Raw genomic sequence first — 27,666 nt, forward strand, 5'->3', positions numbered from 1 at the left:
TAGCAGTCCTCACCTCAAATACAATTTGAGGAGTGGGTTACCATTCCCTTCTCCAGGGGATCTTCCTGACCCAGGGATCAAACCCTGGTCTCCTGCATTGCACGTGTATTCTTTACCGGCCGAGCCACAAGGGAAGCCCAGTCCTTATAAAAGGGCTTCCCCAGTGGCTCAGCAGTAAAGAATCCATCTGCAATGCAGGAGATACAGGACACGTGGGCTTGATCCCTGGGTCAGAAAGATTGCCTAGAGGAGAAAATAGCAACCCACAGTATTCTTGTCTGGAAAACCCCATGGACAGAGGAGCCTAGAGGGCTATAGTCCATAGGGTCTCATGATAGAGCATGAACTGGTCCTTATAAAAAGAGATTAGGACACAGAGACACAAAAAGGGAAGACTGTGGGAAGACATAGGGAGGCCATCTACAAGTCAGAGAAGAAACCAACCCTGATGATACTTTAATCTCAGACTTCCAGTCTCCAGAAGAGTGAGAAAGTAAATATCTGTTGTTTAAGCCATTCAATCTGTGGCACTTTTTTTTTTTTTTTTAATGGCAACCCCAGAAAACTAATCAAGATGGTATATTCAACAAGAAAGGCAATGAAACAAGGGCCTGTAAGGTTTTCTTAAATGATTAGGTTGAGTAAGGGTGCTAAAGAATAGAGTTACTGAAAACTTTTATTTTTACTCGATATAAAGATTAAGATAACGATCTTGCTTTTGTTTGTTTACTGTTTGTTTTTAGAGAAGGAGGAAAGGGGCAGATTTGCCAGGACAGTTAGGGAGAAAGAAGCCCCCAGTCCCAATTACCCTGGTGGCCTCCAGCCTAGGGGCTCTGGCACGAGGTGACATGTATGTGTTCTAGGGCTTAGGGAACTATGGTTTGATTGGAGAGGGCTACTAATCTATGGGCCCTGGCTACAGGTCACTTCTGAAATAATATGAGAGAAGTGTGTATGGGACAGTGAGTGATGGAGGAATCAAATAGGGTAGGAGGCATTTTGGGCTGAATTTGCTTTTAGGATTTCTGACCCTTCCTTCAGGTTCCCCTTGGATTCAACTGAGTCCCCTCAAGCTGGAGCCCTGCACCAGGGGGCACCCTTGACAGAGGCCATGAGTTGTGCACAGTGACTGAGATGTCGGACCTTTGAGCCAAACCCTTAAATATAAACACAAACCAAGGCAAAGAGTTTCCACAATGTGCTTTGGTGAACATACTATTTGTGTGGGCTTCCCTGGTGGCTCAGACAGTAAAGAATCTGCCTGCAACAGAGAGAGGGTTTGATCCCTGGGTCCAGAAGATCCCCGGGTCCAGAAGATCCCCTGGAGGAGGGTATGGCAACCCACTCCAGTATTCTTGCCTGGAGAATTCCATGGACAGAGGAGCCTGGCAGCTATAGTCCATAAGTTTGCAAAGAATCAGACATGACTGAGCAACTAAAATTTTCACTCACTATTTGTATGACCTTGAAAAACTGACAGAGTGTCTCTGGATTTGATATTTCCCATGGGCAGCCAACTAATTCAGCTTGTTTCAGAGATAATACACAAGCTGACTTCACTGCTGCCAGCAGGAGGTTGATAGGTAAGAGGAATGTGCTCTCAAAGCACGACAGGCAAAACTTAGGGCTAAATCAAGAAAAGGTGAAGACTCTCTATTGGCTACTCCCCACCTCCCCCCAGCTCCTGAGACTTCAATGCTTATTTAAAGTCTTGGCCACGGTTAGAAGAGATGACTTAGGCTTCTAGGTCCTTGTTTCTTGGTGTGGTCCTGGGACCACTGGGACCACACATCACCTGGGAGCTTATAGAAATGACAAATCTCCAAGCTTACATCAAACATATGGCCTCAGAACTGCATTTTGACAGGGTTCTTGGGTGATTTGTGCGCACATCTGAATTTGAGAAGTGCTGCATTTGTGGCCTGGCTACTATTCCAAGTTTAGCTGAATCTCTCACTAGTGGTGGGCCTCAGGACTCACCAGTGCTTCCAGTTTTTCAGGCAGCAGGTATTAACTACTTCCTTATGTCTCCTTTGCTTTTCATCCCTAGAGCTCTCAGCTCTCTCCTCCTCAGGGAGCATTCCAATTAGATTTTTAGTCTCCTAACTGCTCTATTTTTCAGGGCCAGGTTGCCTTCTATTCCATGTACATCTTCCTGTAGAGCAGTGGAGCTCCATTTGCAATCTCCACATCAACAGCAGCATTGCCAGGGAGTGTGTTAGAAATGTAAATTCTCTGGTCCTACCCTGCACTCTGGAATCAGAAACTCTGGGGTGGGGTGCAGCGACTTGTGTTGAACTTCAGGTGGTGCTGGTAGAGGCTCCAGTGTGAAATCCTGAGGGAGCTGTTCCAGTGAAGTTTCACAGAACCAGCATGGCATCATCTGGGAACCTGTAAGAAATGCAGAATCTTGGGCCCCTGTCAGGTGCACATTCAAGTTTGAGGCACACTACTCCAGGGAAAGAACAGAACACCAGCTCTCCAGGAAAGGAAAATTGTAGCAAGGCAGAGTTGAAGCTCATAGGCTGAATGTGTGTAGCAGAAGGTGTGGCTTCTTGGAGAACAGGGGTAGGCCTCACAGGAGTGGGGCAAAGGATGGGTTTAGTTCCTCCAATTAATGCAGGAGAAGCTAAATCCTCCAGGAGTTTCAAAGAGCCAGAGAGGAACTGACCATTCTCAAGTGGAAATGAACTATGTAGGTCAGTTGCTTAGACCAATGGAAGGTCAGGGCCTGAGCCTGGGGAAGCTCAGGTTCTGGCCATATTAAGGTTCCCACTAGAGTGAGAAGCAATACAGACCCAAAATTTCTTCCAAGGCAGAGGACACTTCTTTGGCTTTAATTCCAGAGAGAGAGGAAGGGAAAGAAAGTTTGACACCTGACACTTCTCCAGAAAAACCTTCTGTAAGAGTTAGACTCAGTTATTTAAAATTGATATTTTAATTTTTTAGTAAAAATCCTTTAACACAAGGATCCAGATTGGAAAAGAAGTAGTAAAACTCTGTTTGCAGATCATGTGATCCTCTATATAGGAAACTCTATAAAGAGGCCACATAAAAATTACTAGAGCTAATCAATGAATACAGTAAAGTCACAGGATATAAAATTAATACACAGAAATCCCTTGCATTCCTATAAACTAACAATGAAAAATCAGAAAGAGAAATTATGGAAACAATCCCATTCACCATTGCAACAACAACAACAAAAATACCTAGGAATAAATTTACCAAAAGAGACAAAAAAACAAAAACAAAAACAAAAAAACCCGCATGCAGAAAACTATAACACACTTGAGAAAGAAATCAAAGACAACACAAACAGACGCAGAGATATACCATGTTCTTGGATCGGAAGAATCAATATAGTGAAAATGAGTATATTATCCAAAGCAATCTATAGATTCAATGCAATTCCTATCAAACTAATAATGGTATTTGTCACAGAACTAGAACAAATACTTTCACAATTTGTATGGAAACACAAAAGACCCCAAATAGCCAAAGCAATCTTGAGAAAGAAGAATGACACTGGAGGAATCAACCTTCCTGACTTCAGACTATACTACAAAGCTATGGTCATCAAGACAGTATGGTACTGTCACAGAAATGGAAATATAGACCAATGGAACAATATAGAAAGCCTGGAGATAAATCCATGCACCAAAGCCTCTTGATGAAAGTGAAAGTGGAGAGTGAAAAAGTTGGCTTAAAGCTCAACATTTAGAAAACAAAGATCATGGCATCCGGTCCCATTACTTCATGGGAAATAGATGGGGAAACAGTGGAAAGTGTCAGACTTTATTTTTCTGGGCTCCAAAATCACTGCAGATGGTGACTGCAGCCATGAAATTAAAAGATGCTTACTCCTTGGAAGGAAAGTTATGACCAACCTAGATAGCATATTCAAAAGCAGAGACATTGCCAACCAAGGTCCATCTAGTCAAGGCTATGGTTTTTCCTGTGGTGATGTATGGATGTGAGAGTTGGACTGTGAAGAAGGCTGAGCACTGAAGAATTGATGCTTTTGAACTGTGGTGTTGGAGAAGACTCTTGAGAGTCCGACTGCAAGGAGATCCAACCAGTCCATTCTGAAGGAGATCAGCCCTGGGATTTCTTTGGAAGGAATGATGCTAAAGCTGAAACTCCAATATTTTGGCCACCTCATGCAAAGAGTTGACTCATTGGAAAAGACTCTGATGCTGGGAGGGATTGGGGGCAGGAGGAAAAGGGGATGACAGAGGATGAGGTGGCTGGATGGCATCAGTGACTCGATGGACGTGAGTCTCAGTAAACTCCGGGAGTTGGTGTTGGACAGGGAGGCCTGGCATGCTGCGATTCATGGGGTCGCAAAGAGTCAGACATGACTGAGCGACTGATCTGATCTGATCTGATCTGATGAGGACCTTATCTTTGACAAAAGAGGCAAAAATATACAATGGAGAAAAGACAGCCTCTTCAATAACTGGTACTGGGAAAACTGGTCAGCTACATGTAAAAGAATGAAATTAGAACACTTCCTAACACCATACACAAAGATAAACTCAAAATGGATGAAAGACCTAAATGTAAGATCAGAAACTATAAGACTCTTAGAGGAAAACATAGGCAGAATAGTAAGATCCTCTTTGACCCCCTTCCTAGAATAATGGAAATACAAACAAAAATAAATAAGTGGGACCTAATTAAACTTAAAAGTTTTTTCACAATGAAGGAAACCATAAGCAAGGTGAAAAGACAACTCTCAGAATGGGAGAAAATAATAGCAAATGAAACAACTGAAAGGAATTAATCTCCAAAATACATAAGCAGCTCAGTAACAAAAAACAACCAAATTTAAAAAATGGGCAGAAGACTCAAACAGACATTTCTCCAAAGATGACAGATGACTAATAATTACATGAAAAGATACTCAACATCACTCATTTTAGAGAAATGCAAACAAAACTACAATGAGATGTCATCTCATATTGGTCAGAATGGCCATCATCAGAAAGTTTACAAAAAATAAATGCTGGAGAGGATGTGGAGAAAAGGGAACTCCCTGACACTGTTGGTCATAATGCAAACTGACACAGCCACCATGGAGAACAGTATGGAGTTTCCTTAAAAGACTAGAAATAAAGTTACCATAGGTGAGTGAAAGTTGCTCAGTCGTGTGCAACTCTTTGCAACTCCATGGACTATACAGTCCATGGAATTCTCCAGGCCAGAATACTGGGGTGGGTAGCCATTCCCTTCTCCAGGGGGTCTTCCCAGCCCAGGACCAAACCCAGGTCTCCCGCATTGCAGGTGGATTCTTTACCAGCAGAGCCACAAGGGAAGCCCAAAGTTACCATATGACCCAGCAGTCTCACTACTGGGCATATACCCTGAGGAAACCAGAACTGAAAAAGATGTATATACCTCAATGTTTATTGCAGCACAATTTACAATACCTAGGACATGGAAACAACCTAGATGTCCAACCATAGACAGATGAATGGATAATGAAGTTGTGGTACATATACACAATGGAATATTACTCAGCCATAAAAAGGAACATATTTGAGTCTGTTCTAATGAGGTGGATGAACCTAGAGCCTATTATACAGAGTGAAATAAGTTAGAAAGAGAAAGACAAATATCATACATTAACACATATATATGGAATCTAGAAAGATAGTCCTACTTGCAGGGCAGCAAAGGAAACACAGACATTTTGGACACAGTAAGGGAAGGAGAGTGTGAGATGATATGAGAGAATAGCACTGAAACATATACCATATGTAAAACAGCCAGCCAGTGAGAGTTCAATGTATGATGCAGGGAAACCAAAGCTAGTACTCTGCGACAACCTAGAGGGGTGGGTGGGGAGGGAGGTGGTAGAGGGGGTTCAAGAGGGAAGGGGCCATATGTATGCATGCATGCTAAGTCACATCAGTTGTGTCCGACTCTTTGCAACCTTATGGACTGTGGCCCACCGGGCTGCTCTGCCCATGGAGATTCTCGAGGCAAGAATACTGGAGTGGGTTGCCATGCCCTCTTCCAGGGGATCTTCCTGACTCAGGGATTGAACCCACATCTCTTATGTCTCCTGCACTGGCAGGTGAGTTCTTTACCGCTAGTGCCACCTGGGAAGCCCTATGCTGATTCATGCTGATGTATGGCAGAAACCATCACAATATTGTAAAGTAATTATCCTCTATTTAAAAATACATATGAAATATAAAGAAATTTCTTTAGCACAACTCAAAGGAATTGGAAGTAACAGGAAGAAAACATGGTAGCCTGAGAAAAATACAGATGTGTATCATTCACTTCGGCCCTGTAAATACCTTGCTTTGTATAACTGACATCTTTTCAGTGGGGTATTCTTGGGAGATTATGATTGGCAGATAATGAATAGTCTATTTTTAAATAATCTTACATATGGCCAAAAGGACAGCATGAAAATAGTCCTAGCACTTCTTATGTTAAAGATTAACTGAGTAATGCTTTTGAGGATTTTATGTCATTTTTAAATTATTTTGTGAATTATGGGATATCAAGATGTTGATTTTTAATCTTTTCATTTTTAATGCAAAGTTGATCCTCTGTTCAGATACTGAAGGACACTGGCATTTATTAAAGTGTTAATAAATGTTATGATTTCAACCACTATCATTTATTATTTCTTCCGGCTGTTAATGAACTACAGTTGCAGAAGAAAACCTTTGTGAAGGAAAACTGGGAGCTGGCACCTCATACTTGGGAAGGAGGAAACATATGAAGAACCATTTGAAAGCCTGTAACAAAGGAAAGTAGCCATATTGACCGTACAGTGTTGAATTTCAATTCAATGGGTGTTGTCACCAGGCCTCACAGTTTATGACCTGAAATGGTGTCAAGGGTGGGTACAGGCATAAGGTAGATACTTTGTTAAGTCTCATCTTAATCACGAAAATCCTCTATTTCAAAATCCTGGTCAGAAAAAATCTTCCAGAATGCAAGGACTGTTTTCCTCCGCTATAGTAGTAACTTTGACGGGTATTCATGGAAAAATATGAAAAGGTAGCAGAGAACAGCTGGCATGTGACTGGGAGTAAGGCTGAGGCAGGATCAGGAGAAGCCCTCCTGCCGCAACTGGCAGTGTGAGGACTGAATGTGCCACTTTTCTCATATTAACCCCCCAAATGAAGCTGCCAACATGGTGTGCACACTGGTGAAAACAGCCAGACACTCCGTGGAAGATACTCCTTTTAGCTCCTGTTTAATTTTAGTCAGATATTAAATATTTATAAACTTTTAACACAAAACAAGTACATGCAAAGTTACAAATATAGAAAATATAAGCACATGCGTATTTCAAATATCACTCTGGATTCTTATACAAAACTATTCAGTGCACGCTGTAAGGCTAAGGACAACACGGAAGAGTTTCCTTTAAGTATTCAGTATTGGGTTGGCCAAAACGTGCCTTTAGTGTTTAAATAAAAATAAAAGACACATTTGCACCAAGAACTTTACTGAACAACATAGTCACTATCTTCTGCCGTTTTTCAGGCAACTTCATAATTCTGTGTTCACAAAACTTTTTATCTTTTTGAGCAAAGAAGTTTTCCAGATGCACTTTACAATCTTCCAGGGAATGGAAATTTTTTTCATGATGATAATTCTGTAGACTGAAATAAATGGAAATCCAAAGATGCAATGTCTGAATACAGCAGGTGAATCAGAACCTCTCAGCCATGCTGGGTCATCAAAGAAATGTAGTCTTGTGTTATCCTGATGGAAGATTATATGCTTTCTATTGACTAATTCTGGATGCTTTTCATTGAATGCTGCTTTCAGTTGGTCTAATTAGGAGCAGTACTTGTTGGAATTGATTTTTTGGTTTTCCAGAAGAATCCCATAATAGAGGATTACTTTCCAATCCCACCATACACACATCTTCTTTGGATGAAGCCTGGCCTTTGGTGGTGCTGGTTCATTTTGCTCACCCCACAGTCTTTTCCATTCTACGTTATTGTATAGTATCCACTGTTCATCAAAATCTGTTTTTAAAAACAAAAGTGTTTTCATTCATTTCAGTAGAGAACTGCATATGCAAATATGGTCAAGGTTGTGTGTTTTTGTTTTTGTTTTTTTTTTGCTTAATTTATGTGGAACTCAAACATCAAAGTTATTAACATAACTGAGATGGTGCAAATGGTTTTCAAGGTTCTATTTGGATATTTTGAGTATGTCAGCTATCTCCCACGTGGTATAACATTGATTGTTCTCAATATCTCAATTTGATCACTATCAACTTCAACTGGTATACCCGACTGTGGAGCATTGTCCAGTAAGAAATCTCCAGCACAAAACTTCACAAACTACTTTGACAAGCTTGATCAGTTGCAGCACCTTCTCCATACACTGCACAAATACATTTTCGCATTTTGGTTGTGTTATCTTTCTTGAAATAATACAGCATGATATGCTGAAAATTTTGCTTCTTTTCTTCCATCTTCAATAGTAAAATGGCTATACAAAAATTCACCAATTTTGGTAAGTTGTTTTCTTTTTCAAATGCATGCTGATACAAGAGCTGTCACATACAATCTAACAAAATTGTTTCGAATGAAGTTAAAGACAGCCATCTTACAGAAAAAAAACCTAATGAACCTTTTAGCCAACCCAGCATTTATTGTTGTTATTGTTTAGTAGCTCAAGTCTTGTCTGACTCTTTGCAACCCTATGCATGGACTGCACCCTGCCAGGCTCCTCTGCCCATGGGATTCTCCTGGCAAGAATACTGGAGTGGGTTGCTATTTCCTCCTCCAGGGGATTTACATGACCTAGGGATTAAACCCACGTCTCCTTAGTACCTTACAAAAAGTACCTTACAAAAACAGGTAATGCATTAGATAGTTCAGATGTTAATTGCTCTAACAGAAATTCTTAAGTCTGTCATATGCAATATATGTATTTTTACATAGGATACCACAAAGTGCAAGCCAGTAATAACAGTGCAGAACAATAGTGTCTATCTGCTAGGTGACAATACTGAACAACCCAGGAAATAATTTTACCTTCTTAAATAATCGTAATAGAATTTCTTTTTCCACTCTGAATGTATCAGATTTCTACTGTCTCTAATTTAAGATATTTCTTTAAATGCCTCCCTGTTGATTCAAAAGTTAATTTTACAGAAACCAAGGACCTAATTTTGTTTTTTGACAATTATGATAGCAATAAAGAAATGCACATATTTCTTTTCTTTGTACACTATTCTCTTCATCACATAACCTATATTTGTTGTTATAATCTTACCAGTCCAACACTAGCACTGGTTAAGGAAAAGATTCAATCAAATGAATATGGAGTTTTTATATCTGCATTCTCTATGTTAAAATCTGGGTTCACCTCAGTTCAGTCACTCAGTCGTGTCCAACTCTGCGACACCATGGACTGCAGGATGCCAGGACTCCGTCGATTGCCAACTCCTGGAGTTTACTCAAGCTCATGTCCATTGAATCCATGATGCCATCCAGCCATCTCATCCTCTGTCATCCCCTTCTCCTCCTGCCTTCAGTTCTTCCCATCAGGTGGCCAAAGTATTGGAGTTTCAGCTTCAGCATCAGTCCTTCCAATGAATATTCAGGACTGATCTCCTTTAGGATGGACTAATTTGATCTCCTTGCAGTCCAAGGGACTCTCAAGTTTTCTCCAACACTAGAGTTCAAAAGCATCAATTCTTCAGCACTCAGCTTTCTTTACAGTTCAACTCTCACATCTCTAAACAATGTCAAAATCATCCTGGGTTCCAGATAAACAACAGATTTGCTCTCAGTGTCTAGAAGGTAGTTTAATTAAATTAAGGTAACTTAATTATCTATACTTTGTTACTAAAGAAAGGAATACCACTTGAAGGTGCTTTAAACATACAAAATGGAAGGCTGCCACCAAGGGCACCTCTCCCATATGTTGGAATTTTTTAGTCTCAGAAGCCTTTCGTATTATGTTCATTCCTTGTGAAAATGTCCTCTACCCATAAGTCAAAGGTTGCATGAATATCCATTCTTGATGCAATAGCTGGCTGTGTTACCTGCAAATGTAACCTGCAAAATGCAGAATATCCTTTATAGTTCTCTGCAGACACAGGACACAAGCTCTCAACCAGGTGGACCCTGGGTCTATGAACTAAGGATTTCCGGTTTGTTTTTTTGAATGAATATTATGTGGCCTCCTTCCAGACTTGGCAGAAATGCTATTCCAAAAGGGAAATGTAGTCACGTGTTCTTGAAACAAATGAGAAAATTGCTACAAAATCACTGCTAAGATGGGGCATTAGCATACTGAGCTAACGGGACTTGAATAAACAGCATCTCATGTCTGCTCTTCATTTCCCAGTGCTATAAGCGCCAAGGGTATTAGCATACAGGTAACAAAGAGAGAAGCAAGAAATGAGACACCACCACTACGGGGCTGCAGGTAGATACTCCCTCCCCCAACCTGGTAAAGATTAAGAAGATAATGAAAACAGGAAGGTTGCCCCTATCCTACTATGAGAAAAATGAGGAAAGAGATGAGGAGGATCACAGGAGGGGAAGAGAAGAGGATCACACTTGCCCCTCGTTGGTAATAAGCCTGGGATTCTCTCTGGTACTGGGTAATGCACATTTGCTCCACCACTCGCTCCATCATCTTGATGTCAGTTTCGGTGAAGTTCTCCCCCTTGGTGGTGGTGGTGACTGTGTGTTCCTTGACTGTGATGTTGACACAGTCATGCACAAAGTTGTTCTGGTTACTATACTGATCCACTGGCCTGTAGTACACTTGGTTGGGGTAACGGTGCATGTTTTCACGATAGTAACGGTCCTCATAGTCACTGCCAAAATGTATAAGAGGCCTGCTCATGGCACTTCCCAGCATGTAGCCACCAAGGCCCCCTACCACTGCTCCAGCTGCAGCAGCTCCTGCCACATGCTTCATGTTGGTTTTTGGCTTACTGGGTTTGTTCCATTGACCGTGGGTACCACCTTGACCCCAGCCTCCACCACCATGTGGCTGTCCCCAGCCACCACCATGGGGCTGACCCCAGCCACCTCCATGAGGCTGGCCCCAGCCACCTCCATGAGGCTGGCCCCAGCCACCTCCATGGGGCTGACCCCAGCCACCCCCTCCCTGAGGTGGATAACGGTTGCCTCCAGGACTGCCCTGTCCTGGGTATCGGCTCCCCCCAGTGTTCCATCCTCCTCCAGGTTTTGGTCGCTTCTTGCAGAGGCCCACGTCACTCCACATGGCCACAAAGAGAACCAGGATCCAACTGCCTATGTGGCTTTTCACCATGATGACTTATCTGCAAAATAAAGAGGGTGTCAGCATCATATGCCCATGTAAAAATCACTTAAAGTCTGTAGCATAATGACTGCATAGCAGTGGCATCAGCTATAAACAGTCTAGGTCATAAATATTCTTCACATTCCATACATCTCACGAAAGTAATTATAGGTAAAGTGTTAACACAACTCTTCCTTCTCTAAGGACAAAGTTGACCTTAAAATAATTCCTGGCTCTGTTTCCTAGTAACTTGATAAATGTAGAATGCCAGCAACATTGCTTATGATAAAAATAACCTCTGACTGGTACACTGTATCATAAATTGGAAGAAACTATAAACATCTGGTAGGTTTACCATAGCTTTGAACTTCTTTAAAGTAGTGATTCTTGCAACTGGGCTTGTTCTTGTGGGGACCCTAGAAACTCTGCCTATTGGGTTGTTATAAGGGATATTAGTTCCTGGAACCTTCTGAACCCTGGCATGGGCCCTATGGAAGTGATTCTAATGTCCAGTTGGGAAGACCCCAAGGTAGGTGCTGAGATCATTAAATACTTTTCTGAATAGCTGGTTCATGTCCTCTTTCCTCATGTAGGAATGTAAGCAGGGAATGAGCCTCTTTTGTTTGCTGCTATCTTCTTAGCGGGCCAGGGCAGAGCCTGGCACAGAGAAGGTACACAATAGATATCTGTTAAATGAAGGAATTATCATCTTCTGAACACATAAATCCCAACAAGAATTTTCTCAAAGGAATTCTCAATACAATAACTTTTGGAAACAGGAAACAGGCAAGATTTTGCAAACACACCTATAAAGTAATTTTTCTTTCTATAGACAGACAATGGGGCTATTCAAAAAGGGGTAAGAAAGGCTGTGTTCATAGTATTTGCAGTTACTCACTCACTGAATGAGTCTTAGTTCAGCATTTAATGGTTCATAAGTGACTTATTTTCTCTTAATTTTTGGTACAAAAGACACATATCTTACATGTAAGGGCAAGCACAGTTTGGGAACAAAGTATCCTGCATGATAACCTATGAACCTTTGTGAATGTACATTCATCAAATTATAGATGAATGAATTGAAGATTCAGATCTTTCAGAATGAATATCTCACTTACCCTGGGTGGTTCCAAGGGCAGAAATTAAAGATGCACAGTAGAATGATCATTAAACACTTTCTACTGTACCCCACATCAAACTACATGTTCCAAAATACCATTTGCCATAAAACCAAAAATGGCATATGTTGTAATGCTGACATTAGTCATCCCCAGCACTGGGACATCTTCAAATAAAAGTGGCACCAAATATTATAAAATTATTTTTCATGACCTTCAGAACTAAAGACTAACTTGGATAATATTCAGAGGAAGGATGACTAAACAATGAATTAACATCCCATTTATGTTTCTACTATCATTATTGAAATGCCTGGGTATAAATAAAAATATATTTGAAAGTTATAAGGCCAGTTAAACTGCTCAGACTATGTCTACTAGAATTTTTGGAGTCTGTTTTGGGTAAAGGCCAGAGGAACAGGGTCCTGGGATATGCCAAATGGCCTCATTCTTGCACCTGGTCTTTTGCAGGCCTGCTTCCCTGATCTCTCCATTTGCTCATGGGGCTCAGATCTTGGCTTCCATGCTGCTCACAATTCTGCTCAAACACCTCAGGGAATTGAACATAAGAACTTTCTGGAAGGCTTGGTGTTTGACATGGAAGATGAAAGACTAGAAGAATTGAGGTGGCACCCAGATTTCTGGATTGGACAATTCTGTGGACAGAAGACGGAAGGTGGAGCAAGACCATAGGAAGACAAATGAGGAGTGTCTCTTTGACAATGCCATTATCAAGCTACACGTGGGACAAGAGATACCAGTCAGTCTGGTAAGCTTGGTGAGTCTGGAGGTGAGGAATGACCATGGACTGGAGATACAGGCAATAGGACATAAGGCCACGGGCATATGTTGCTGATCATTACTTTAAAATTGAATATTAGAATAAAGTTGGATAATTGTAAACTATATTAAGACAAAATCATTTTAAAATCAGTTGAGAACACAAAAGCAACACTTAATTATGAAAATCATAAAAAATTTTTTTGAAGTAGAGAATCATTTCTAAAAATAAGAAGAACTCAAAACTTAATGAGACCTTGGAGAATTTTCTTTCTGTTTGTGATAAAATAAAGAAGATCTTGTATTATTTAATCCAAAATCTCTCACTGTACAAATTATGCTACAAAGATTAGCAAATTCAAGAAACATATCTGTGATTACAGTAAAAGTACTAGGAATGCACATTAGGTTTCTGAATGCCTGGCTGTGTTATAACACTTCATATAAGATGTTCTCAGAGAATAGTCAGGTTGCTGCCTAATCCTTTAGCACATCAAGATACTAAGTATTTGATAATAGTCAATACCTATCTTTATTTTGGGGGCTCCAATATCACTGCAGATGGTGATTGCAGCCATGAAATTAAAAGACGCTTACTCCTTGGAAGGAAAGTTATGACCAACCTAGATTTTGAACTGTTATGTTGGAGAAGACTCTTGAGAGTCCCTTGGACTGCAGGGAGATCCAACCAGTCCATCCTAAAGGAGATCAGTCCTGAATATTCATTGGAAGGACTGATGCTGAAGCTGAAACTCCAACACTTTGGCCACCTGATGTGAAGAACTCACTGGAAAAGACCCTGTTGCTGGGAAAGATTGAGGGCAGGAGAAGGGGATGACAGAGGATGAGATGACTGGATGGCATCACTGACTCAATGGACATGAGTTTGAGTAAGCTCTGGGAGTTGGTGATGGACAGGGAAGCCTGGCATGCTGCAGTCCATGGAGGACACAAAGAGTGGGACACAACAGACTGAACTGAACTGAATACCTATCACTAAGAAAAATACTCTTAGCAGACTAGGAATAGGAGGAAACCTGCTTAACTTAATAAAGATTATATAACAGAAATGGTAAACATAATTAATAGATAATTTTTGAATGCAGTCCCTTTATGATCAGAAACAAAACAAGGACATCCCCTGTCACAGGACTGGAGATCCTTCCAGTGCCATTATTGTTATTTTAGTTGCTAGATTGTGTCCGACTCTTTTGTGACCCCATGGACTGTAGTTCTCCAGGCTCCTCTGTCCATTAGATTCCCCAGGCAAGAACAACGGAGTGGGTGGCCATTTCCTTCTCAAAGGGATCTTCCTGACCCAGGAATCAAACCTGGATCTCCTCATTGATAGGTGGATTCTTTAACATTGAGCCACTTGGGAAGCCCTCTTCCAATGCCATATGCAAGGACAAAGACTGGTGCAATAACTGTAAGAAAAGAGCTCCAGCTGTCATTATTTGGAATTAATGTGATCATATACATAGAAAATTCCACACACTTGGCAGAGGTAACAGGAAACTCAACTAGAGTTCAGCAAGGCTATGGATTGGTTTTAAAAAATCAACAGCATTTCTCTATATCAGCAATAATTGACTAGAAAAAAATTAATAAATAAGATAGTAATAATTTCAACTCATACTGTAAAGTGGGCTTCCCTGATAGCTCAGTTGGTAAAGAAACCACCTACAATGCAGGAGACCCCAGTTTGATTCCTGGGTCAGGAAGATCCACTGGAGAAGGGATAAGCTACCCACTCCAGTATTCTTGGGCTTCCCTTGTGGCTCACCTCGTAAAGAATCTGCCTGCAATGTGGGAGACCTGGGTTTGATCCCTGGGTTGGGAAGATGCCCTGGAGCAAGGAAAGGCTACCCACTCCAGTATTCTGGCCTAGAGAATTCCATGGACTGTATAGTCCATGGGGTCACAAAGAGTCAGATACAACTTTCACTTTCACTTTCATACTGTAAAGTATCTAGGATTGACTTAATTCAAGAGAAAGTAAGACTAGGGGAAAAAGAAATTGAACACTACTAAAGAACAAAGAAGATGATCTGTAAAAATGGAAAAGTCTCAGTGGAACCACCTAGTATTATACAGATGTCAATTTCCTACAAATGAACTTATAATATGAATAATAATGACAATCAAAATTGTAGCTGGATTTTTTGAGGAATTCAATAAAGGATGAAGAAATGTCCACAAATAACAAACTCAACCTTAGAAAGGAAATGAGGTGAGAACCTACTGTTATCAAACATTAAATCCTAGTATAAAGTCATAGTAATAAATATGGTAACAACCTAGAAATGAACATATAGATCAAAGGAAGCAGAATAACAAGTTCAGAGATAAAGCCACATACATTGACTTTAGTCCAAACTGGATAAATGATAAATTGACAAAACAAATCAATGAGAAAGGAAAGTTTATTTAGCAGAGACTTCTGGGAAATTGAAGGAAAATAAAAATTGGAGCTTAATGCTACATGCAAAAGCACGCTCTAAATGGATTAGAGACCTAACTGTGAAAGTTAAAAGTTTTATGAATTAAAAAACTGTGTGGGGATTCCTAGAGATGTTTTGCAAGACTGATGGCCCAAGACTCATTGCCTCTCCCTCTCTATTCTGCCTTTTTCCTTTATTTCCTCACTTCCCCTCATTTCTGTTCTATAAAGAACCTGGCATCCAGAACCCAAGAAGATGGTTATTTTGAGATGTTAGTCTGCCATCTTCTCGGTCAGCCAGCTTACTGAATAAAATCACATTCTTTCCCTCAACATCTCATCTCTGATTCACTGGCCTGTTGTTCACTCAGTAGAGCAAGCCTGGATTCGGTAACAAATTTGACTTGCTGCTTGTGTTTAGCCAGCTCTGTTAGGGAATATTAGGGCAAGGCTCCAGCAGCTGCTGGGACCATTTGTGCTGAGGATCTCTCCTTCAAGATTCCCTGAAGTGGTATCAGTGGCCCTAGGGCCTGGCAGTTGAAGCAAAGAATCAACAAACTTCTACAAGTTGACAGACCCAATTTCATAGCATTAGTTTTCTTCATTCGATAGCTGGCTCATTTGTTTGTGGTTTTGTGTGCCCTTTTCTATTACGAGTTGACAAACTTGATTTTGTAGGGTAAGTTGCTCTGGTGTGCACACTGAGAACATATTCCCCTCTAAATTTGGGCTTTTCCTTTACAGGACTAGTCAATTTGGTTGGGGTACCCTGTTGGAGATGGGAATTGTTGTTGGATTCTACCTGAGTTGGAACCAGTTTATTGGGGAACTAGTTCTTGTGTGCTTGTTTTGTGCTATGTCATTTCAGTCGTGTCCTACTCTTCGTGACCTCATGAACTGTAGCCTGTCAGTCTCCTCTGACCATGGGATTCTCCAGGCAAGAATAATGAGTATACTGGAGTAAAAGAATACTGGAGTCTATCCAAGGGCATGGCAGTATTCTTGCCTGGAGAATGCCATGGACAGAGGAGCATGGTGGGACACAGTCCAAACAACTGCAAAGAGTCAGACACAACTGAAGCGGCTTAGCAAGCATGCGTCCAGAGGGAGGGCACAGAACAAGCACACAGTTGGGATTAGTTCATTTGTTTTGTAGGGTAAATTTATTTACCTGAGCTGGAAACTGGTTCATCTATGTATTGGTACTGGAATTTGTGTCATTTATGTTGGAATTTGCCTATTTTTGTGTGTGTTTTGGTGCTATGAAACTTATAAAAATGGGAAATATTTCATCTATCCTGAAGAAAAGCTTTGGGGGACATATATTAGATATGTTAAGATCAGAAGAGCAATGGGCCTAAATGGCTCACAATTACACACTCTTGCAATTAGAAGTGTTTTGCAAAGGAGAGGAACACTCTGATATAAGTGAAGAGGCCTGGGGACTCCCTTGGACTTGAGGCATCTGATTCTAATTTCCCTACGGGAGCCCTGGGTAACTTTGACAGTGGAGAGCTTCAGCTTCAGCTTGGGAAGCACCCCTGTGAAGGAAAACTCCATTTATAAAGCATTTTGGACAAAGGTCACACGTCTAATGAAACTGGGAAGTCATGTTAATGTGACTCTCTAGCTGGCTAGATTTTGGTTTATTCCGGATACTTTGGTAACATATAGACATCTGATACTAATTGCTTGAGCTAAAAGGAGAAGTACTTCCTTTAAGGTCTCCACTCTCCTCACACTCCCTCATCCCTTTCTCCTTAAACCCTCTGCAAACAGACTAATAGCTATGGAACTCTAGCTAGGGTTATTCTCTGGGGTGTTCTAAAGGCCTAATAGCCCTCTGTGCCCCGGTAGCTGCCTCCCAACAGGTCAGGGCTCTCCTTACCTCCTTCTCCCTTAGGCTGAGTACCAGGCCAATTAATATTTTGAGGGCATGGGTCAGGCACTTAAAAGCCATTAAGGTGCCTGTCGCTTGAAGTCTCTTGTGACAGGCTAAGTGGGTAACAGAATGGACCAGGCTATTAGAGCATCTGACTCTGAACGAAGAAACAGACAGAACAGGCTCCATCTTGAAAGCAGGACTCCATGTTGGGCTGGACTGTGGACTTTGAGCTATATGCCCAGTATCTATGGAAATGACATACTAACTGGAAAACCAGACCCTCCCCCCCCCCCGCAAGAGCCCCAGGGCTCATACCTAGACTCTCAGTAGCCTAAAAGAATACCCTAATTATCTGTGTAACTGAATAGAATCATAAATTCTATTATGCTTATTGGGGTATGACCACAGGCCTATTGATAACTGTCCACTGTTAACTACCTAGGCTTAAGGCATATGAATCACAGGTTAACTTTGATTGTATCTTTCTTTTCCTTTGTTCAGACTAGTTTCAGGGAATTCGGGGAGGTGGGTTTGGGCACATACACTTAGGATATATAAGGTTTTCACAAAAACTGGTCGGGGTCCTTGGCTAAGAGGAGACTCTGCCTTGGGCCCGCAGGTGTAATAAACTGCACTCCACTATCTGCATTGTCCTTCTGAGTGAGTTTGTTTGCCGGAACTTGTGGCTACAACAACTCCAGCAAGACAGCTTCTGTGCACTGTGAAGCACACATTGGTTCAAGCAAAACACTGACCCATTCGCCCTGGCCACTATCTTCCTGGTAGGACTATGAGGCGGATTCCTCAGCCTGTCTTTCTTATCTTCACCTCGTTCCCCCCTCAGTCCAGACTGATTTACAGGAGCCTAAATTGTTGCCTCTGTGTCTTCCCAAGAGCTAAGCTAAATGAGGAAAGATAAAACTTTCCAACATAGGTAAATGGGTATGTCAATCCTTCAGTATCACTCAAAAAAGAAAAACAAAACTGTGTTTTACAAATGTAGTCTTTACAGCACCAGAAGTGTGGTTCCAAAAATAATCCAAATCCCATAAATCCTTTTACTACTCCCCAGACCTTCCCTGGTTATCTTAAGAGGCCTGTAAGTACTAAAGGAGAAACAAAGTCATTTTTGGAAAAACTTGCCTGTAACTCTGAGATGCAAATGTCTTTGAGATGCAAATGTCCTCTCAGGAACCCTCATTATGCTGTCTTTTTAAAATGCAAATTTTAGAGAAGGTAAAGTAATTTAGAAGTTGGGTTGGCCAAGATAATTAGAATTCCTAAGTGCTTTTTCTGCAAATATTTAGCTATCTAGCCAAGTGAGCTTGACTTATTCCATCTATGAGAAATCCAATTTTAATTCAACCTCGTATGTAAACTGATGGGTTTTACATTGCCTGACTCAGGACTGAAATCTTGAAATAAGAACTGAGGCCTCTCTGTTTGTGTGTTTGTATGTATCTTTGTCTTTGGATAATATTGCTGCAGTTGATTTGTAAAAGAGCTCTATTTAATTGGTTTAAATAAAAGTAAGTGCTTACAAACCAAACAATTCTAAATACAATTAAGCTAAATGAGCTCCAGGTTCACGTGAACTGGGAAATATTTAATATTAAATTATATTTGGTATTTATGGTTGTTTGTTGATACAATTTGTCAGCAAGGAAAGGGACTTGATGTGAATAAACTGTTAAGCAAAGAAAATGCAAATGAAGATAAGAGCTTAGAGTGAACTTTCAGAAATAATTATATTTTAGGATATCTCCAGATATTCAACAACTTGAAAGTTAAAATTGTGCTAAAATAAATTAAGTGATGGAAAATTCGTGAAACATGGACCCTGAAAAAGTGTTTTGTACATGATCAGGACTAAGTTTAAAAAATTTTAATTGACTAAATGAATCTTGAAAGTAACCTGGTACAAAACAAATTTGGCTTTCCTCTCCTTTGATAACAGATTATTTCTACCTTTTAAATAATCTGTTCTATATTTGCTTTTGAAATCTTTTATTGTCATTTTGGCTAAGTAAATAACTATTGTTTCACAGTGACCTATGATCCTGTTGTGTTTTAAAACATTTTTTCTTAATGCTCTTTTGACAAGACTTCCCAAATCAAGTTACAATAAAGTTCCTTTGATCTTTAGCTAACTTTGGGGTGCTTCAAAGGGCCCCTGAGACACACCAAAGGGAGATATTAAACTAATTAGATTCACTTGGTATGTTAAACTACATGGCAAGTGTTGTCCAATGAATAATATATCTTAAATTATATGATAAATGATACTGATATACTAGAGATTATATGGAGTTCCTAAAAATGTGATATGTCCTGGTAGAATATTATCAGTCAGGATTCTACTTCTACTACCTGAAACTGTTGTATGTCACAGCAGTAACCAGGTTACTTTGTCAATTGCATCATAATCAGATTTAAAGTGCCTTCTTAAGTCTTTGGTCATTATGGACAGTTATGGTTTCACTCTGTTGCCTCTGTAAAAATGTCTCCTCTTTAAGAAGATTTATAAAAAGGACTTTCAGATAAATCCAAGTTTCTGACTTTTAGACCATAATGCTGAACTAGTAACACATTGAAGAATTCTAATGGGAAACCTGATGGCTTCATAAAGCTGTTAACAAAAAGGATTAGTTACATAGGACTGAGTGAACTGAACTTGTTATAATTTTTATGGTTTCTATCTAAAAATAACTGGTTTAAATCTGTTTTTCAGGTGTAAGGAAAACTTCCTTAACCTCTGACTTACAGTAACTTGGTAAATTATATCCTTTGTAAGCAAAAGTAAAACTTAAATCTTCTTCTATCTGGTTGATCCTGCCAGTAGCATATGCTTGTCTCAAAGATTAAGCTATGGCATGGCTGGTACAATGAAACTGAAGATAGATCATTAAATCAGTTATGGCTCCTTTGGTCACTAGATTATTGCAACTGGACTACAACTAGTTATACTAATCATTGCTTTACTTTATTCTTTGTTTTTAGATTGTGCTTTGTACACCCCTGTTGCACTATGTCATTATCAGTGTTACTAGCTGCATTACTTATATCCTGACTAATTTATAAGATAGTTGTCTCTTGCAGTAACCAATGTGTAATCAGGCCTCCAACAAAACTTCTACGGATAAACATCTTGAGAAAATAGATCACATTTATAACATAAAATAATTATAATAGTGTGATTCTAGGTATGGGAAGAAGCAACAATGGAAAATGTCTCCTGGATGACAATTAGAATCCAGAGAATCTTTAATTATTCATGGGGGTCTAATCCAAAATTTAGCACCTAGAGTGGTACATCAAGAAGTTTTGCCTGATTTGGGATGAACCTCACAGCACCGTGAAGCAAAGTTTGACCATGAAATGTCTCCCAAATATTGGTCAAATTCCTGACCAAGGGAAGACCTGAGAAATGGAATTAACAATTGAAGCCCTCTAATGTGAGCTGGTGAACCCCAAGTCAACTCAGGAAGGAGAAAACTCAGGAAGGAGAATACATGCCATCCAGCAGTCATCAGATTGCACCCACTCCCTATGGTGAACCTTGAGGAAACTCTTGAGAATACAGGATCACAGGTCCCAGACAGCTGAATTACACATCAAGGAAATAATTTTAATGAACCCTGACGCTTGCATCTTCCCATACACAGAAAAGTGCAAAATTTCTTAACTTGAGAAACCCTCCTGGGTTTGAAGTCCAATATTTCTAAGTTGACAAGTATAAAGTAGACACTTTCCAAGGAGGAACAAAAAGAAAACAAATCTCACTATTTGGAACACTGGCATCAAAGGCAGACACTCCCAGAAAGATTCATCTGACAAACAGAAAGATCACTGTCCCCTTTTCCTACAAGATTGTCAAATGGACCTTGACAGTGGGGAACTGTTGCTGAGAAGAACCAATTCTGACTCCATATTGGAACTGTTTCTTTGACTTGCTTTTTGTTGCTGTTGTTGTTACAATCATATATAATAGCCTGCCTCAGAAAACCCAGTCCCTCTCTCTAACTGTTGGACTGAAGTGCCTTTGTTCAGCTCACAGGGAGATAATTTGACACTTCCCACCTGTGAATGGTTGCAGGCAAGAAGAGATTAACACATCCCTTCCACAGGCTGGCCTTTCTGGAGATGTCTTGCAGGACGTGGCCTTTTTTACTTTACTTCCACCCCACTTCTCCCTCTCTATTCTGCCTTTATTTCCTCATCTTCCTGCCATCTCTGTTCTATAAAAGAACCTGGCATCTAGACACTGATATTTGTTTTAAGACATTAGTCTGCCATTTTCTCTGGCAGCCAGCTTTCTAAGTAGTCATATTCCTTGCTTCATAAAAAAAAAAAAAAAAAAAAGAAAGAAAAATCTGTGTGGGAGGGATTACTTTTCTATTCAATTATAAAAACTGATATTGAATTCATTCAATTAAATAAATATTTAAATTAAATAAATATTTATGGAACAGCTAGTATGTACCAATTTTTAAATAGAAAACTTGACCATATATCATAAAAGAAATGGAGAACAAAGTTACTGTACAATAACTATTGATTACTTAACAAATATTTATTACATGTCCTCTAATATTACTGTTCTGTGGCTGAGGACACAGTGGTAAGATATTTAGTTTGTGGGTTTGAGGACTACAGGGAGATACGTGTCTGGAGCCTGAAACAGTGCAAAGCCATTAAAGTGGCTTAGGAGAATCACATCACAGATTTTTTTTTTTTAAAGTTCACCCTTACTGCTGTGTTAAAGAGAAAAATTTGAGGGATAAGAAAGGAAATGGTGAGACCACTTAGAAAATGATTAAAGGAAGATGGTGGTGTAACCTGGAACTGTGACAAAGCAGCACGGAGCTGTGAAAAATGGGAAGTATTTTGTAGAAAAAAACGATTACGCTGATAGAGTGGATGGGAGAGTGAGAGTTGAGCAGGTTTGTGGCTTTTGGAACTAGGTAGATGGTGGTGATGCCACCTAATGAAAACAAGAAAACTAATGGAGGGCCAGGCTTGTGAGAAAAAATAAAGCTATAGTTTGGATATATTAACTTTGCTATATCTATGAGCCATTCAAGTGAGAGTATCAATTTAGGCAATTGTTATAAGAATCTCGAACTCTTACTCAGTAGAGATAAACATTTGGGCAGTTCACCTGAGATGTAGTATTAAGAGCCACAGGGAGTGAAGGGCTCACACTCTTAGCTACCCAACCTTTAGCAATATGGGTGCCAAAATCCAAAAGAAAATACCACCAAGTTGATTTTGATATTTTAGTGAAAGAATACACTGTGACAATAAGGATTATTTTAGGAATACAAGAATGGCTCAAAATCATGAAATCAATTAACCTATTAGTAGGCTAAGGAGAAAAAAAAAAGATTCTCTGATGTTGCAAAGTTTTCAATTAAAATCAAAGTTCTCACTTAAACTCAGGAATCAGTGCTTTCCTGACTTTTTAAGTTTAAGATGTTGAAAAAATTTCTATAGAACTAGAAGTAATACACATTCCACACCCTATCTTAACAGAAAGAGGAAAAGCATTCTCATGAATGAGATTAACAAGATAAGAATGTAAGTGATTGCTGCATTTTAGACCGCTATGGAGAAAGCCAGGTATGATTTTTCTATCTGGAAAATCCAGGACAATCATTCAAAAATGCCCTCAAATAAATCAATGAGCTTATTTATTAGGGTGGCAGTTTTTGAACTCAACATATAGAAAAGAGTGAATACTCCAATTAGTTGTAATTATTAGAAGATTTAGTGTGAAAAAAAAATTCCACTCATTAATGGCAACAAAAAATTCAAACTAAGATTTAACCTAATAATAAATAGTAGAACTTAGACGAAAAAAGCTGGAAGACTGGAAAGAAAAGAAAGACAGGCAAGGTTTATGGTTGGGAAAATCAAGATCGAAGATTTTGAAAGATACCAATTCAACTCCAATTAATCATTAAGTCAATACAATTTCAGTCCTAATTCAAAGAGGATTTTAAAGAATATAATGATACTCAAAATTAAGAAGACTGAAGAAATTACTGAACAGGAAGAACATCTAAGGTACACTTGGCCTGCCAAGTATCAGAATGGATTGGAAAACTATAATAAATACGATCTCGTGGCATTAGTGCATAAGCACAAAGGCAGAGCGGTGGAATGAGAGAGAAGGAACAACAACAACAAAATCCATATATTGTCCCATTCATCTTATTCCCTTTTATACATGGGGATTGAGAATCAGAGCTGGTAGGAACTTATGTCCAGTGGTCATGTGCCAGGGGCCACACTTTTGATACTCAAAATATGTTATACCCTTGAGACTTATTTAAATTGGAAACTGGCACCAAACAGTCCCTCTACCCATCCTTGCCCTGGGGAAATTTCCAATTTTTCATAAGCTAAGTGGAACTCATTTGTCATATTTTCATCTTTTGAGGTCACTGTCCCTTAACAAGAGTCTAATGCAAACTATACAAAAATTTACAAACCATTTTGAGGTGGAGGTTTTTCTACTGACACTGAGGCCTAGCCCTGGACTGAAATGGGCAAACGGTCCCCAGTCTAGTCCATCCTCAGAGTGATGTGAAGAGCTTTAAGAAAAGCAACATAGCTAGAGTCTGCATCAGGCCAACAGCCTGGGAGTATCTAGTGATGAGATTTAGGAACCTATAATAAGGCTTCCCACAGAACTGCACTCCTAGCCAATCTTCGGAGCTTGGTCTCGGGAAGAAAACATTTAACATAATGTTTTGCATAAAAGGGAACACCTCCCTTGACATGATCACACAATATTAGAACAGCAATAAGCAGAACACGGTTAGGAGAAAAAGGATGAACAAACTGAGAAAAAATTCTCCCAACTGTAAGAACTGCTAAACATACTATTCACTCAAAGATGATTGTGCTGTAGCCATCACAGCTTTAGACACAGTCAGGTTTTGAATGCTTCATATGCAGCAGTTCACAGTTGATAAACTGGCTGCCTTGGAAAAGGAAATAAGATCTAAAAAGGGAGAATGGAATAGGTAAATTAAAACTAAAGCTTAGAAAAACTGTTACCTCATAAACCTTTTGTCTGTTGATAGTCACCTTCAGTGTTGATTTGGTGCAGAAATGTTAGGTAATTGCTTTTATTATACTATTTTTTAAATGGCTGCTTCTTACATAACTCAGAATGATTCCAGAGAAAGCTATGTCCCTTTCCCTGCAAAATCAAGATGCTTTTACAAGAAAGAGTGATATAATAGGTGTGGGTTACATATATAGATTCCAGTGGCCTCCAGAGCAAGGATTTGTGATCCCAGCCTTTCAGTCCCTTATCTTCTGTGAAACAGTTGGGCACTTTCAACCATCACAAGACCAAAGAGATTCTGCAGGGTACCTACATCTGCTGTGATTCAGCTCAAGTTGGATTTGTGTCTCTGGGAAGACAGATGCTTCGGCTTGGTTGAAACTGTTCAGTTTTCAAATATATTCAGAAGTCCTTAAAAAAAAAAAAGAAAAAACTATAATTGATAAATCTAAGAACGGATTATTTAACAGAATAACAGTATATAAATTATTAAACCACTAATGAATCTACTCAAGGAAAAAATATGATAGTATTTTTAAAAAGAGATGATGCTAACTTAAAAAAAGCAGCAAACGTGACACTGAACTCTCCTCCCATACACAGAAAACTGTGGATTCATTTTTCATTCAGATTTTCCACAAACGCATCCATGTCTGAGTAATCTTACTTTGACCTGTCAGTTTTTTCCTGTATATCACAGAGAGGCTCTAAAATTATGACTCGTGATGGTTACACAATGTTCCTTTCAGTTAAAGTGCTATGATTTTCTTAGCTGCTGCCCTGCTATTTTATTAATACATTTAGGTTGTCTCTGGACTGGATCTAATTTTAGATCATTCTGAGTTCTGTGGGTGAATGCAGCTTTTCTTCTTCTTTCCTGGTTTCTTCCATTACAGGTAAGTTCCCAGGAGTGGGGTTTTAGGGTCATGGCTTAAAGGATCACCTGACTGTTTTTCACAAATTTCATACAGATTCACAATGTCCCCCAGTGCAGTGTGACTAGGAAAAGAATAAAAGTATACACACTAAAGGTCAGTTTTACACAGTTAATCTTGGCAAACTCCTGAAGTAGGTATAATTTCCTCTATTTTATGAATGTCCAAAAGGAGGATGAGGAAATTAGGTCCCAAATTGTAAAATTAGTTGCAGAGCCATATTTCTAACTCAAAGCCTTGCCACCTCACATACTGAATATGTAAATTTCTAGGTAACTTTCCAGAAGTGGTTGCTGTTACTGTTGTTTTTACTAGTAGTTGTAAATCCAGACTTGCTTTGATTTGTATTTTATTTCATAAATGATTGTTCATTTCACCATTTATCTTTTTATAATCTTGATATTTTTCTTTCACAAGTATGAAAAATTTGCATCAGATACAAATCATATACAAATCACATCCTAACTCTGTTTTTTTCCTTTTCTGATTCTTTTTCATTGTTAGAGCACCTCAATGTTTCCGTAGGAAAACTGTTCCTTTTCATAGGTTAATTTTCAAATCTGAAAGAGCTGTTCATTTTCCAGAGGTCTGACATTTTTATACAATTTTCTGTTCCTATTTTTCTCTGACAACTTGTGAAAATTTTTAATCCTATTCTATGTGGTATCTTTTGTAAGGAAAGGTAACACTTCAAAGGTTCAGCATTCGGGGAACTGCTTAATAAAACGTGATTGCTCTTAAGTACAAGAAAATAACCCGGCCATGAGATAAGGATAACCATGATCAGGGAGGTGAAACTGCTTTGTTGTTAAGAATCTGGAGACGAGGAAACTGAAAAAAAGATGGTGAGGGTGGTGGGCTTATGATTTTAAAAAATCTATTTGCTACATATGGTACCAAAAGGAAAAAAAAAAAAAAACGAAAAAGGACAGCAAAAAACGGACTTCTCGTTGTTTAATAATCAAACGTGTGAGGGGGAAAAAAAAAAAAATCAAGCGTGAAGGTGCCACCCTCACTGGCAGATGAGGGTGGTTCTCCGAGAGGCGCCTGATCCCCTCCCCTCAGTCTCCTGACGGCCGAGCTCCCTCCTTCCGGAGGATCAGTCGAGACAGGGAAAATTTCGCTTTGCTTTTGGGTCCACCACATCAGAGCTCCCAGGAAACACTGTTCCCGGTACCTGGATTTCTCTGGCCCGGAGAGAGCGCCAGGTGGCCCATGATTCCCCGCGCCGAGGCTGAAGCCCAGGCCACGTACGCCCGCCAGAGCCGATCCCCGGGGGGTTGCCAGAGACCCACCCGCTGCGGCTACCCAGGTACCTCCCAGCCGCGTGATGGCAGGCAGGGCCGCCTCTCGGGAGGAGTTCGGCAGCAGCGGCTGGGGGCCCACGGATGCTCCGGCACTCCTCACCGCCGAGGTCGGGCCCCGTTGGGCGCCCGTTTCTTCCCCACCACCCCCACCCCCAATTCCGCGACTCCTCTGGGCTTCGGGAGGGCCCAAATCCCGGGGCCTCGCCCTTGTTCTTCTGAGCTCCCCAGCGGTTCCTCGGACCTGCGGCCCCTCTACCGGTGCGATTCGCCCATCCCACTCCCGCAGTGGACGAGCGTGGGAGGGGGCTAGATTCCTACACACCACCCACATACCTCGGGAGGGGGACCAGCCAGCCGCGGCCCCCGCCCACATTCCGAGTAAATGGAGCTCTCCTAACCAGGAGGGTAAAACCGAGCGGCGGCTGGCAAAAACCAACGAGCACGCTCAACAGGCCCGACGTTCCCCGCGCCCGCCGCAAGCCCCCAGCCCTACTCACGGTCAAGGTCTGCCTCCCACCAATCCGATTCGGCTGGGTGCCCTGGGGCCTCGGCCGCAAGACCCAGGGTTGGGCGTCCTCCGCTGGGAGTTTAAAGGACTACGCGGCTATTTACCTGCTTCTGCGAGAGAAAAGACGCTCTCAGCTCTGCGGCTGTCAGCGACTGGCAACTAGGGCGGGTGAGTCGCCGGGCGAAGGAGGAGGGGCAGGGGCGGGGAGGCGACGGCGCGCGCGCGCACGCTCAGGCGCACCAGCTGCCGGCGCCCGGGGTTTACTGGCAGACCCAGGAATCTAAGTCCCTGGGAAAAACGAGTTGAGACTAGCTTAAACGCTAGCA

The 27,666-nt window shown here is 40.6% G+C and overlaps 1 protein-coding gene across 2 annotated transcripts; it reads right to left on the bottom strand.

Annotated features, from left to right (window-relative positions):
• Window positions 1-7,209: 7,209 nt before the first annotated feature.
• Window positions 7,210-27,551, bottom strand: PRNP (prion protein). Of its 2 annotated transcripts, none has more exons than XM_027559434.1 (3): window positions 27,445-27,551; window positions 24,904-25,001; window positions 7,210-11,302 (listed from the first exon to the last, which is right to left on the bottom strand). In XM_027559434.1, the coding sequence occupies exon 3, from the start codon at window positions 11,290-11,292 to the stop codon at window positions 10,498-10,500; it is 795 nt and encodes a 264-aa protein (XP_027415235.1). In that variant the 5' UTR covers window positions 11,293-11,302; window positions 24,904-25,001; window positions 27,445-27,551; the 3' UTR covers window positions 7,210-10,497. The 2 variants fall into 2 exon arrangements, with proteins under 2 accessions (XP_027415235.1, XP_027415236.1); XM_027559435.1 differs by having other exon boundaries at window positions 27,330-27,524.
• Between the last annotated feature and the right edge of the window lie 115 nt (window positions 27,552-27,666).

This window comes from Bos indicus x Bos taurus, chromosome 13 (assembly GCF_003369695.1).
Source record: "Bos indicus x Bos taurus breed Angus x Brahman F1 hybrid chromosome 13, Bos_hybrid_MaternalHap_v2.0, whole genome shotgun sequence".
Lineage (NCBI taxonomy): Eukaryota > Metazoa > Chordata > Mammalia > Artiodactyla > Bovidae > Bos > Bos indicus x Bos taurus.

Excerpts from the sequence above, each read along its gene's own strand:
- PRNP (XM_027559434.1), bottom strand. The coding sequence starts at position 11,292 with ATGGTGAAAAGCCACATAGGCAGTTGGATCCTGGTTCTCTTTGTGGCC.